Consider the following 14,356-nt stretch of genomic DNA (forward strand, 5'->3'; position numbering starts at 1 on the left):
TGTATTTATTTTATTTTGAGATTATAAGGCCGTTTTTCTTTAAATAAAAAAAACTGATTTTTCTAAAATCCTAGAGTGGGTCAACTCCTTTAAGAATTATTGCTGACCTTGACTACTTTAATAATACATGCAAATCGTATTTACATTTTTAGACTATACTTTCGTATTATCTAAAAATATAATTGAAATAGTCATATATTTAACTCTAATTTGTTATGGTTATTTTTTTTACTCTAGCGGGGGATTTCTAAGACTTACGAGAATGCTTTGAAAATAAAATTAAAAAAGTGAACTTGACGGTTTGTGTGATTCACTCTGATATTATTAGCTTCATCCCTTTCTGTGTAGATTCTGTCTTATGTTGGATACATTCCATCTCAATTACAAAGAAATTCTTAAACAGGAAACATGGCAGAAAGAGAAATATGTAGAAAGTGTGTCGCCTTTCACATTTTCACAAGAAAAAAATGCAATCATATAAAATGTCACTTTCCAACTACCGTATGACAGCAAAAGATAGCTTTGGAATTTTCAAAATTCGAAACATTTGAAAGTAGATTCAAAATGCGCGTACCCTCTCAGAAAAATAGGTGCAAGTTGGATTCATGGGTCCATGGCACTTTGAAACATAATATCAATTAATTTAAGCAGGAAATTGCAAATCGGTGCAAGTTTAAATTACGGATCCACAAAATGAGTACTTTTAAACATAATATAACTTTATTTAATCAGGAAGTTGCAAATCGGTGCAAGTTTAAATTACGGGTTCACAAAATGGATACTTTAAAACATAATATCACTTAATTTAATCAGGAAGTTGCAAATCGGCGCAAGTTTAAATTACGGATTCACAAAATGGATACTTTAAAACATAATATCACTTAAATTAATCAGGAAATTGCAAATCGGTGCAAGTTTAAATTACGGATCCACAAAATGGGTACTTAAAAACATAATATCACTTAATTTAATCAGGAAATTGCAAATCGGTGCAAGTTTAAATTACGGATCCACAAAATGGGTACTTTAAAACATAATGTCACTTAAATTAATCAGGAAATTGCAAATCGGTGCAAGTTCATATTGCGGGTCCACAAAATAGGTATTTGTAGCATATTTAGTACTTCTCATAATCTAAGTGCATTAGTGCATAAACCTTATCGTGTAATCAAGTACAAAGAATATCGATGGCACGATAGCATGGATTAAATTAACTTCGCTAAAGTTGCAACAAATTTGCACTATACTATTGTTCAAATGCTGATATTTTTGAACTTGCAATTAATTTGTACAATATGATACTTTGAATGTGGGCCCAAATAAAGTTGCAGCTACTCGTAGTTTGCTCGCTATTATGATTTGTATGGCAACCAGATTCAAGTTTCCTCTAGTTTGCATAATACTATGGTTCAGTTTGACACCTTTATAAAGTTGTAGCAAATGCATTTATGGTTAAATATGAGATCCTACTGATGTTGCTGTCAGTGTGTGCATAATGCTATAAAAAGCAGTGTCGCGTTAACTCATCGCGAACAATTTGTCGTGGGACAATTAGCCGCGCGCAATTCATCGTGGGCACAATTTAATGCGGTTTCAATGAAATGCATCTACTGTGAAGAAGAGAATCTTACATTGTCTACAAAAACTAACTAATCATTTAATTTGTGACTGTTCAAATATTACGAAAGCACCAAATTGGAAAGGGATTCGTGATTTGCGTATGTTACAAGGGGTGGATGTGTATGAGTAATGTTTGTACAGGCAATAAAATCACTTTAATTTTAAATTTTTTTTAAATGCAAAAAGATTTTTGTGGCTAATTTCGTGAAAATTATATACATTTGATTGTAATTTTTTTTTTAACCAGTATCTACCTTGGCTAAGCAAAATGTTTGTATTCGTTGTAACATATTTGTCGTAAAAAATATATTATTCTACTCACCGCTCTTGTTGTTTAAAATATTTTAGATCGTAAAAAAAAAATTTTTAAAAAATTAAAAATCATACTTGATTATTTTTTAAAACATATTTTTAATGCAATATATATATATATATATATATATATATATATATATATATATATATATATATATATATATATATATATATATATATATATATATATATATATATATATATATATATATATATATATATATATATATATATAAATTTAGCTATCACATACGAATGTGAGGCTTTTTAGGTTATGAGACCAGTAAAAGTCAATCTAAAATATTTTTAAATAAAATGAAAAACAGAATATTCTAAATATTTTTTTGATTTTTTTGATCGGAATATTTTTTTTGAATTTCGGTGCTATAACAATGATTTAAGAGACGACTTTAAATTAAGGCGATATATAAGTTATGAAATTATATAAAAACATACTTTTTCTAGAGAAACATATTTTTTACGACGGATTTATATTTTTGATTCGAATTTTAAGGAGTAGCTACAGTTTGGAAAATTTGGTCGAAATAGATTTACTAGAAAAACAATCGTGCCTCTTACTGTTAAATTTACTTTTTGAAAATGTCACCATATCTCTAGAACCATCCCATATTTTTTTGCATTGTGATGCCATACCAATGATTTACGAAGCAGACTTTAAATTATGCTAATTATACGGTGCAGGTGGTTCATAAATTATGAAATTATATGAAAACATACTTTCTCTAAAGAAAAATTTTTTTAATGGTCGAAAGAATTTTGAATAGCAAGATACATAATATTTACATAATTTTAACAAATGTAATTTTACATGGTAAAATACAAATTTTGAGCGAAATCGGTCGAATAGTTCCTGAGAAATCAAATTTTAAGAATACGGCTTTTTTAAATTTCGATTTAAAATTTTGTATTTTGCCCGGTAAAATTAAATCCTTTAAAATTATGTAAAAAATGTTTTGCTTTACAATTCAAAATTTTTTCGGCTGCTATTAAATAAAATTTAAAAAAACAATAATATTTACTAAAAGTTATATTTTGCATGGAATTATTTTTGGATAAAAAAATTTTATAATTGTGTGCGAAAAATTTTCAATTCGCATAAAAAATTCTTGAGATATGGCGAAATACGCAAAAAAATGAAATTTACATTAAGAGGTCCAAACTTTGAACCGCTCTCTGGACCAAATTAATGGAGATGATAATGGATTAACCTTATTTTTCTGATTGCGGCTGCCTCCTTTATTTTGGGGGTCAAAAATCCGAATTTGTCGAAATAAGATATGTTTAATCAGAAAAAGAACGTTTTTGTGTCTGATTTTGTAACTTAAGATATCGTGTGCCCTAATTAATTAGCCTATTTGAGGTCCCCCCTCGAGCCTTTAAGAATAAATCCCAGAACGTGAACATCCGATCATTAAATCAAAAGTTATTCAGGGTGTTCCGTTTTTTATTTTGCTTATTGTACATGTTTTCGGCAAAATAAGAAAATTGCAAGCCTCTTCCAACACAATCTCTTTTTTTCCTTTGACTTTTAGTATCTTATTCTAATTTTAGAAAGAAATTAAAATAAAAATATAACTTCTTAAAAAACTAAATTTACGTTTCAATTTATTTTATAAATATTTCACAGAATATTCTTCAAAAATTTTTTTTGTATTAAATAATGAATTTTTGATGGTTAAAAATCTTGACCTTTAAAACTGATTAAAGACATTTTATCTCACTTTTCCCTTCCCCAAATTTATCTATAATTACAAATCTGAAATTTTTGAATTTTTCAATTTTTACACATTTTTTTACATCTTTTTGCGTTTAAAAAAAATTGAAAATAAAAGGGGGAAAGTTTAGTATCTCACATAAACATTGCCCCTTGTAAGTAGCATTAAGTAAATTACAAATCCAATCCCCCTAAGTGCTTTCGCTATGTGAAACTGCCGCAAATTAAATATCTAGTTAACCTATGTAGACAATGGCAAGAGTTTTGTCTTCGCAAATAGATGTCCTTCTAGTCCTGTGAAATTGGACTTTTCCTGTAAAACTAGTAAAATTAGACTTTTTCGCAAAAATTAATACTCAAGACTTTTTTTCTCATAAAAAACTTTATCCTATTATTATACCTAAAAATTCACCTAGTTCCTCAGTAGGCTTCTTCCCCCTCCGTTTTGTTTTGTGGAAAAAAATGAGGGGTTGAAGGGAAGAATTGAATTTCATATAAATATGGCACTGTACCTACTTAGTAAGGCACTGTTACCTACTTAGTTTTCACTCTAAATTGAGTGAGACCAATTCCGAAACGATCAGACTTATAGTTTTAAAGTTGCAAGCATTTAAAGTACGAAAAGTACAATTTTGCACTTGCACTTGTTTACCCATTGCTATCTAAACAAAAGGATCACCGTTTCCTACGCATTTTTACACGTTGAATCGAATGAGACTTATGTACACACTTCATATTGCTATCCAGGTACTATCTGAGCATGTAAGGTATATTTTTCGATGTAGTTTTCTTACTGAATTAAATTATACAGAACAGGAATCGATATGATAGACAATTAAACATTTATAAGGGTTTTGTGTACCCAAAAATGGAACTTCGTACTTTATTTATTTACGCAATTTACATTGTTGCGTAGACAAGTGAGGTATTGCTTCCTATGTATTTTTTTTTAACTTAATCTAATGAGACCAAACATGAATCAAAAGAGCTCGTATTTTAAAAGTTGAAATGGAATTTTTTATATAAAAAATACTCTTTTTGAATTGAGCTTATTATGAAGAAAACACAACTTTTAAATTATTTGTCAGATCATCTCCGGATTGGTCACATTCAATTTAGTGCAAAACTTACGGTGGATAGTTTTCATGCTCAGATAGTAACTGGATATCAGAGTAAAGTGACAAGTAAGTACGATTCATTACTAGTGGTTTATATAAAAACTTTTAGAACTTTTGAACTATCTGTTCTACTGACTTGTGTATAGCCTCATTCGGTTTATCATGAAAAAATACTTAGAAATAATGTCTTACTTGTTTAGATAGCAATATCAGATGCTTAAATAGGTACAATTATAAATTTGTACTTTTTGTTCTCAAAACGCTTATTATTTCGAAACTATTGCTTCTATCGTCTCGAGATTGGTTTTATCCAATTGCATGAGGAAAAAAATGCATCAGAAGCCATGCCTCACTTGCTTATCTAGAAGAAACTCAATTCTCCCCTTCAAATCCCCCTCATTTTCCTAACAAAAGGGGGAAGCGTACAGAGGAGAGATTAGAAATTTTCAAGTATCACATACTAACTATTTATACTAACATAACAATGATTTTTATCTAGAAATGTCTTGTGTGAATTTTTACAAAAAAATACCTCTCTCTTCTTTTTTTCCCCCCATTATTACTGGTCCACTCATCGTGCAGGTCATTGTTCTATTGAAGCGGGGGTGCCATCCCCTCTGCAGAGGATCAAAATTGTGATGGCATGTCTTCGGATCATCCTCAGGGATCTTTCCCAGACCGAATAGCCCATTGTGCAGCTCCAGTGTGACGTAAATGAACTAGAACTAGAATTGGTACCTTAGCGAATTGTGTCCTAGACGAATTGCCACTACGACGAGCTGAGCCTAGGACAAACTATGCTCGCGATGAATTATGCCCGCAGAGAATTGTCACTGTGACGAATTAAGTTCACAACGAACTGTCCCACAACAAATTGTGCGTAACGAATTTACGCAGAACCCTATAAAGCAAGAATGATCATAATTAAATTTTAAAAAATAAAATTATGTAACATGTGAATAACAAAATCGCAGGTCGTCGGGCTGCCAAAGCAGGGGAACCATTCACTCTGCAGAGGATCAAAATTGCGATGGCATGTCTTCCAATCATCCTCAGGGATGTTCCCCGGACTGTCGCCAATAGCCCATTGTACAGCTCGAGTGTATAGTAAATAAAGTACCGTACCGTGAATAACAAAATTTACAGGCTTAATAAAAATTATGTGCTGAAAAGTTTATTATTAAAAATTTATATTACTATAATTTTATACAATAATACTTTTAAAAGAGGGAATTAATCACGATATAGTCTCACACCAAGTCAACGGAACTTTCGAAAATTCATTTTTTTATGTACTTCTGTCATTAACTAAAATATCAGCAGACATTTTTTTTAATTTAAGTTTTGGACACTTTCAGTAAATGTTTGCATGTGTTAAGGCAAAAACTGTTATTCATTTTTGTTGTCTGATTTCGAAAAGGAAAAATTGTTCCTCATCTTCCGTCATCGAAGATTTAGCCAGAATTAAAAATTTATTTTATTACTTTCGCTAAGGCGATTTCTTAGATGTCTTAAACTTCAACCCTTCCCCAAATCAGAAATGAAAATAATCTGTTATGAAATTAGAAAATAACCAGGTTTAACTATGCAAGAATGATGTTCAAAACGCAAAAAAAACTGGAATGAAAAATTTCAATTTCAATTTTTTTTTTCTTCACGAAATGCTAGCCTTCTAAAATTATAAGAATTTCTATGTAAATCTGAAATCTTCATTTGTAGCCAAACAAACTGACTCATGAAATTTCAAATCTGTCATAAAATTAAATTCCTTCCCGAGCAAAACAAAATAAAATAAAACAGGGTTTTGAATTTTTATATTTCTCACAAAATGCTATCCTGCTGAAAATATCCTAGGATTTTTTTTTTCTTTTACTATTCTGAAATCTTCATTTATGTCCAAACAAACAAACGAACGCATCGAATTTCAAGTCTGCCAAATCATAAAATTAAATTCCTCCTCGTGCAAGAGAAAAACATTAATCTTCTTCGAGATGGTAGAATAATCTTTGAAAAGATTCTTTCTCTTTAGTATAAAAAAAAATAAAAAAAAGAGTTCTCTCATCGGAGCTGAAAGTGGAAACAGTGACGTCAGGAGCCCAGTATTCATAAGTCTAGTGTGGGTGGGATATTTTCAGTTCTTCACAGTTTAGATTTCAAGCAAACCATTGAAAGTCATGGCTTACCGTGGACCTTCCTATGGACTCAGTGCCCAAATTGCAAACAAGGTAAATAAAATTATTATTAGAGTATTTTTTGACAGTTTTAATGTTTTTTTCATTTTTATGCAAATTTATGCATAGATAATGAGGTAAAAATTTAAAAAAACTTTTTACCCATATATTTTTGTCCAAGTATCAAAATAAACAAGGAAAATATTATCTGATGAAGGAATAGAAGGGCGTGGTTTAAATAAAAGTGAACTTTGCATAAGGCATTCTGCCTTATAATTTGCTTCCTGACTTGATTAAAAAATAAAATGTTTAACGTTTAATGGATTCAGATAATTAATTTCAATATTTTTAGCAATTTTTATAAAACTTTTATAGTAGTGACTGTTTTAGTACAATTATGACAACTATTTTTGACAGTAATAGCTCTTCTTATTTGTTAGTCGTTGATTTTATTAAATGAATACATAAGTTATAATTGATTTTTTTTCATTTATCACTATTCTTTTTTTTTACTTAGGTTATTAACTTTAGCAAAGCTGTCACCCAATATTAATTTGGTTTTGTCCTTTATGTCAAATGTTTCCACAAGTAATTTTCGATACATGATTATCTTTTATTTTTAAAAGGAGTATTTAAAGAGTTATTTTCAAATTTCCCTAAAGCACTGAATTTACGAATATTTAGTTTTCGACAATATTGAGATATTCTGATTAATTCTGATAATATATATTTATCTAAGGGAATATATTTTGTCCACAATTAATAAAACACCAATTTGCTACAGAAAAAAATCAGAACATTTAAAAAACAATAGATATGATATTTATAATCTTTTTAGACTTATTGTTAGTTAGTTCCGCACAACATTCTAGTCTATTGCTTATGTCAAGAAATTTTTATTAGTTCTACACAAGAAAAATCAATCAATCTTGGAAATTTTAGTTACACCATTACTGCAAATCCTAACTGTTATATTTTAATTGAGATATTTTAAACTCTATTTTACACACATTCATAAATTAGTCTGACATGCATAATGTAAGTTCCTTATACTACAATTTCAAAGTAGTTTCTTCATACTAAGAGCATAAGCTACAAAAATAACAGTTTTCGTATATTATTGAGACAGAGAAATCACAACTCTTAAACTAAACCTAATATAATAGATTATAAAATTCATTAACGATTAAAAGCTTCAAAATTCAAAAGTAAGAAGTAAAAAAAACTTTTGTTGTGGAAAAACTGCTGACTTGTTAAAGCCTTATGACAAGAACCTTTTTTCAACATAAGTTCAGACATGTTCAGTTACACATGACACTAAGTTCGTAATTTATCCACTTAAAATTATTTCGAGGAATATGCTGATTCTGGCTATCTCTTAAGAGGATTTTATTTTCTTACTTACATGCGACTCAGATGCAAGTGACAGACACTCAAAAGTTGTCTTCCAATGCTGTCTCGCACAAGATGTACCATGCACAAAATAAAAAACGGACCACCATGAATTACTTTTGGTCTAATGATCGGATCTTCACGTTCTAATGCTCATTCTTAACGGTTCGAGGGGGGGAGACCTCAAATATGCTAATTAATTATTGCAGACGGTATTTTAAGCTACGAAATTAGACACAAAAACGTACTTTCTCTGAATGAACATATCTTTTTTTCAACTGATTTGAATTTCTGACCCCCAAAATGTAAGGGGGTTGCCGCAATCTGGGAAATAGTTTGGTCAAGAGAGCGGTCTAAACTTTGGAGCCATATTTTCCAGATTGGGGCTATCCCCTATATTTCGTGGGTCAGAAATTCAAATAGATAAATCCAAAAAGATATTTTTATTCAGAGAAAGTACGTCTTCGTACCTTATTTCGTTACTTCAAATATCGGCTGCACTTATTGTTTAGCATATTTGACGTCACCCCCTCGAACCGTTAAGAATGAGTATTAGAACGTAAAAATCCGATCATTAGATCAAAAGTTATTGAGGGTGGTTCATTTTTTATGTTGCGCACTGTACACGAAATTTGATGAAGCTTTTGAAAATTATCGGGGAACTAAATTATTCTCTCAATTTATTTTATAAGAAATTAATTATATAATGCTATAGTAATCTATAACAGAAAGGTGATTGCACCTTAATGAAGACGAGATAAATTAGCAAAGATATTATGTATTAACCTTCAATCCGAAGATGAAAATTAAATAAATCCACTTTCTTGACCTGAATTTTGCCCAGAGAAAATCGAGCTTAAACTTCATTCACGTCAAATCTACGTCGAAAAATTTATTCTACATTAAACTCTAAAAAATCAATTATTTTTGATTCTATATAAAGAATTAAAGAAGTATTAAATCTTTGAAGTTTTGTATCTCTAAGCAAGGCAAAATCATTCAACATTGCTTAATAAGTCGGGCAAAAGTAGAATAATCGTTTTCTTACAAAAATGTTGAAAAAAAAAAATGCTCAATTTTTTCGGATGGAAGTAAGTTGATTTTGGTTATTATGACAAAGGTATATTATTTATATATAATTTAGTAGCTTATGGCTGGAATCAGTAACATGTATTAATTTAGCTTTACTACCTATAAAAATCCAAGAGTAGAAGTAATTTACAAAAGAAATGTTTTTCGATTGAGTAAGGTAAAAAAAAATTTTTTTTTTAAAAAACTGCAATGAAAGAGTAAAACAGAGCCTTCTATATTGAGTATTCTGTAAGCACCGCTATCAATATATACTTTTAGAATCCTTGTCAAAAATAAAGTCAAAAAGTATGCACACAAGGTATCTTAAATTAATATTTAAGGAAGTAAAAACGTTAATGGAATCTGATTAATCATTTTTGAGAAAAAACATCTGTTAATAGCCTTATGAAACTTTAATATTTATAATAGACTTTCCCCAGTTTCTTTTGGCAATTAAACAGATTTTTATTTTTTTAAGCCAACTTAGTCAAGTTCTGACAAATTTTTTTTCTTCGATTGAGTGACCTCAAACTCATTTGACACGAATTTAAAACTTGTATATAAAGGGTGGTACTTGTGAACAACTTGTATGTATGCTGATATCAAAATTGATTGTCTTAATTTAAATTTCTTTTCTTATTAACCGTTTAGAAGGGGACTTAAGAAATGAGTCTCGTTTCTCAATGAAATAATCAAAGGCCTGGTGCGCTTAAGGGATAAAGCGTTCGCCCCCCTATACTCCCAATGAGTTAAGCCGGGTTCGAATAGCAGCAATGGCTGGTCAATACCAGACTCACACCGACCATATTGCTGACGTAAAATACCCACAATTAGTAGACGGATAATGGATTAGAGTCTCATTGCTGTCGTGCTAGCAGTGGGTGGTTTTTTTCTCCATTAAACACAAATGCTGGTTAATTCCATCAAAAAAACCTCCACAAAGGCAAAAACTTGAATCAGGAATTCCCTTGTCTTTTGAATTGGGTTCAATATTTCAAGGCTAAAGAGTTGAACATCGGTAGCTGTACACTAAAAATTGGGTCGGCTGTACAACGCCGATTACAACATTAACCCTTTGACTACGAATTTTAAAAAATGATTTTTTTTTTGTTCCGTTTATTATTCAAAAGGACAAAATAGGTCACAAATAAGGCAAATTTAGTATTTGGGATTTTTCTGAGAAGCGGTTATCAATTTAGAGGCTGGGACATATATGTCCCGGCCGTACCTAATGGTGGAATACATACGTCCATTAGCAATTTTTAAACATTTGTTGGGACAAATGACTCCCGTTAGTAATCAAAGGGTTAAATATAATATAATATAATATAATATAATATAATATAATATAATATAATATAATAAAATATAATAAAATATAATAAAATATAATAAAATATAATAAAATAAAATAAAATATAATAAAATAAAATATAATAAAATAAAATAAAATAAAATATAATAAAATAAAATATAATAAAATAAAATATAGCAAAATAAATCATGTTTGTTGTTAAGTGGGGAAATTACAATATGTAAATTTTTGTAGATTTTATCTTATTTAATGAAAAAGACTATTATTACAACCTATTATTATATATTTTTGTTAAACTACAATAATACATATTGTATTGTTACATTCTCAAAAATAACAATAATAAAACGTTCTTGTGTTCTCAAGCATTAAAAAATCTTTGAAAAAAGACTCTTCTCAATGATTTACTTTCCCTCACGAGCTATGTTTATTTTTTCTCTCTTGATTGACAGATTTATGGCTACTCTAATTCTCTAAGAGAGATTCTATACCACATTTCCAGTCTATGATAAGTAGCCAAAGAGGAAAAGTAAATAAACCGAATACCAATTTTTTTTAAAATCAAATTATATCGTTAGAGATAATAAGTGAAGACTACTTTACATGGTGTAATGTAAGTGTTTAAATCCGACTCTCCTGTGAAAGACTTTATAGTATCAAACCAAAACAAAGCATTTCACTAGTGGTGACAGACTCTTACAGTAAACTTTTACAGAAAGGAAATGAATGAATTGAATGTCTTACACAGATGTAATGTGTAGGCGTGAATGCATCTTGTATTTATTTGAACGTAGATTTTATCTCAGTGGCTTGATTGTTTTAAAGATGTTAACTTAAAACCAGATCTTAATAGCGAGTTTTTCCAAATATAACTCGAACAACTTAACGAGTTTTTTTTTCTTGTGGGTAACTTTCTTTATAGAAAAATGTGTTTATTGATTATCTACAATCATTATTAATTAATTACTGTCAGTATAACTTACCTATTGTACTGACATACATATATTTATCTATAATTGAGAAATAAAAATGGAAAAAGCTGATAATCCACAGGCAAAAAAAAAAAAGAGAAACTTAACTTCTTAAAAGCAATAGCGTTTCCCCCATGCCTCTTTTTCTGGGCTATTTGTCAACAAATTGTATGTACCATGCTTCATTTTGTTAAGTGCTTAATTAACCTAATTTTGTTCAGTAATAAGTAACTTAATTTAATTATTTGTAAGCATTTCTTTTATCGATTTTTTTATATTTCCCTGCTTACTTAAAAACAACCCATTCATGTATGTATATATATATATATATATATATGTAAAATAATAATAAATTAGTTTTTCGCTCATCTTACTACTAGCTTTTAAAGCGCATTCTATTTCACATTGCGTAACACATTGTACTAGTGATATCAATTGACTACGTTTTTAAACTATTATTGCTCGAGTTTTTCGTCACACATTGTACCAGCGATATCAGTTGACTATTTCAGGAACTATTACTACCAGAATTTTCGTCACACATTATACTAGTGATATCAGTTGACTATTTTTATAAACTACATTGGTGTTACTACAATTAAGAGAATAACTACATAAACTACAATTAAGAGAATTTGCAGACTTGGTCTATTATCTCTAGAGCTACTGGATTGATGTTAATGAAATTTGATATGTACATGCATTGATACAATACAAAACAAATAACCATTCAACAATTGTAATACACACGCATGATCGTGCGCAACACTCGTTGGAGTCAGAAGAAATGAAACATCAGTTGCAGAATATAAAAAAAAGGGTTAATAGGGGGTATGGTCCCCTTTTACAGATATACAGGCCTTACAGCGAAATTTCATACTTGAAATAAAGCAGTTTGTCATTCCCTGTGGCAATTGTCCTGTGACAATTTCATACCTTCCGACTCCAACGAGTGTTACGCGCGATCATACGTGTGTATTACAATTGTTGAAAGGTTATTTGTTTTGCATTGTATCAATGTGCGTACATATCAAATTTCATTAAAATTGGCTCAGTAGTTCTAGAGATAATCGACTCAGTCTGCAAATTCTCTTTATTTCTTACACCAGTATAATACTACCAGAATTTTCCGTCACACACTATACCAGTTATATCAATTGACAACTTTTTTGACCTATTACTACCAGAGCTATCGCTTCAGGCATTCTCCAGTTTAAGCTTGGCACTTAAAATGGTACATTCAGCGTTTTCCATTAGACTGATTCAACTTGGAAATAAATGTTTTGTAGCATTTACACAAATACTTGGGCTTGCCTAATTCGAGTATGAGGATATCAAATCTAAAATTATTCTTGGTCCTAAAGCTAGAGATTTTCTTAAGGCGACATTTTTAGCTTTTTTTTTTTATCGAAATTTAAAAACGTTATATGTAACAAGGGATCTCGTAAATGTTGCCCCAGACTTCCAGGGGAGTTAAGACACATAATCTGGATTAAAATTGCATAGGAACCCATGTTCGGAAAGGTCACCGTACGTCGCAAGGAGTGCTTTTCTCTATTATGATCCATTCAGAAGTACACGAAGAAACAGTTCATATTAAGGAAGTGCTTCTAACGGCGTATGAAGGCGTTTCTGGGAGTAGGCTGCTTTGTAATATTAGTCATGATGTGCCCTAACTCCCTAGAAGTTTGTCGAAGCCTTTATGTGACCGCCTGTTATAAATAACGTTTTTAAATTTGTACATTTTGACAAAAAATAGACTGAAAATATCATTTAAAAAAAGTATAGCACAAAGACAGAAACTGATTGAAGATTTGAAATCAGCGATATGAAAGTATCTAAGATCTGTTAAAAAAACTCACGCAATATAAATAAAAAAGCCCTTATTTAAAATATTCTTTATATATGTCGTATATGTATTTAATGTTCTTTTTTTTAAATAAATTGGATACCTGAAATAAGATAATTTTTATAAAGAATAATTTTAAAAAGATGTTTAAAGCATACTTGATGCTGCTTGCTCAAAACAAAAAATTATTTATCTCGATTTTTGGTTTTTCTATTTAACTTACAATTAACTTACAGCAATTTTATTAATATGAAATTTAATTCTAAACGTTCAGATTCGATCATGTACTATTAATTAACTATCTGATCGAGAAGATTCTTGGCTGAAACAATGCAATTCTCTTGAAAAATATTTCACACATCTCATTAAAACGACACGGAACAACGCCAACTATAACAGCGAAGCGCAACATTGTCGCATAAAAACAACACCACTAAATCCAAATAACAGCAGAATAAAAAGCTTCTTTGTTGTTTTAACTTCATTATGAGCTTTGTCACGATGTTCTAACTGAAAAGGATATGTAAGCTGCCTCTCTTAATGGACTAAGTGATGAATTGTTTCGGTATACATTTAAAAGAAAAGTATTTGTAGACATGGTGTCTAGTCTATGGCAAAGAGGGCATTAGCGTTGTTTATATTTCTAAAAGAATAAAACTTACATCTTTGTTGTTAGCATCTGATGTAAAGTTAAAATATCAAAATTAGGGAAAAACATGTAGCATGATCATATAAGACTATAAAGATCATTGTAAATTATTATGATAGGCATAATCATACATGGTCCTACTTTTATTTT

At 29.8% G+C, this 14,356-nt stretch overlaps 1 protein-coding gene across 1 annotated transcript in view; it reads left to right on the top strand.

Annotated features, from left to right (window-relative positions):
- Positions 1-6,853: 6,853 nt before the first annotated feature.
- LOC107440649 (muscle-specific protein 20) overlaps positions 6,854-14,356 on the top strand; it is a 32,221-nt gene continuing 24,718 nt past the window's right edge. Inside the window, exon 1 of the mRNA XM_043039057.3 lies at positions 6,854-7,013. Within this exon, the coding sequence (XP_042894991.1) occupies positions 6,963-7,013 (51 nt within the window). The 5' untranslated portion in view covers positions 6,854-6,962. The remainder of the gene's footprint in view (positions 7,014-14,356) is intronic.

Source organism: Parasteatoda tepidariorum, chromosome 11 (genome assembly GCF_982258835.1).
Source record: "Parasteatoda tepidariorum strain Cologne lab strain chromosome 11, Ptep-v5.0, whole genome shotgun sequence".
Lineage (NCBI taxonomy): Eukaryota > Metazoa > Arthropoda > Arachnida > Araneae > Theridiidae > Parasteatoda > Parasteatoda tepidariorum.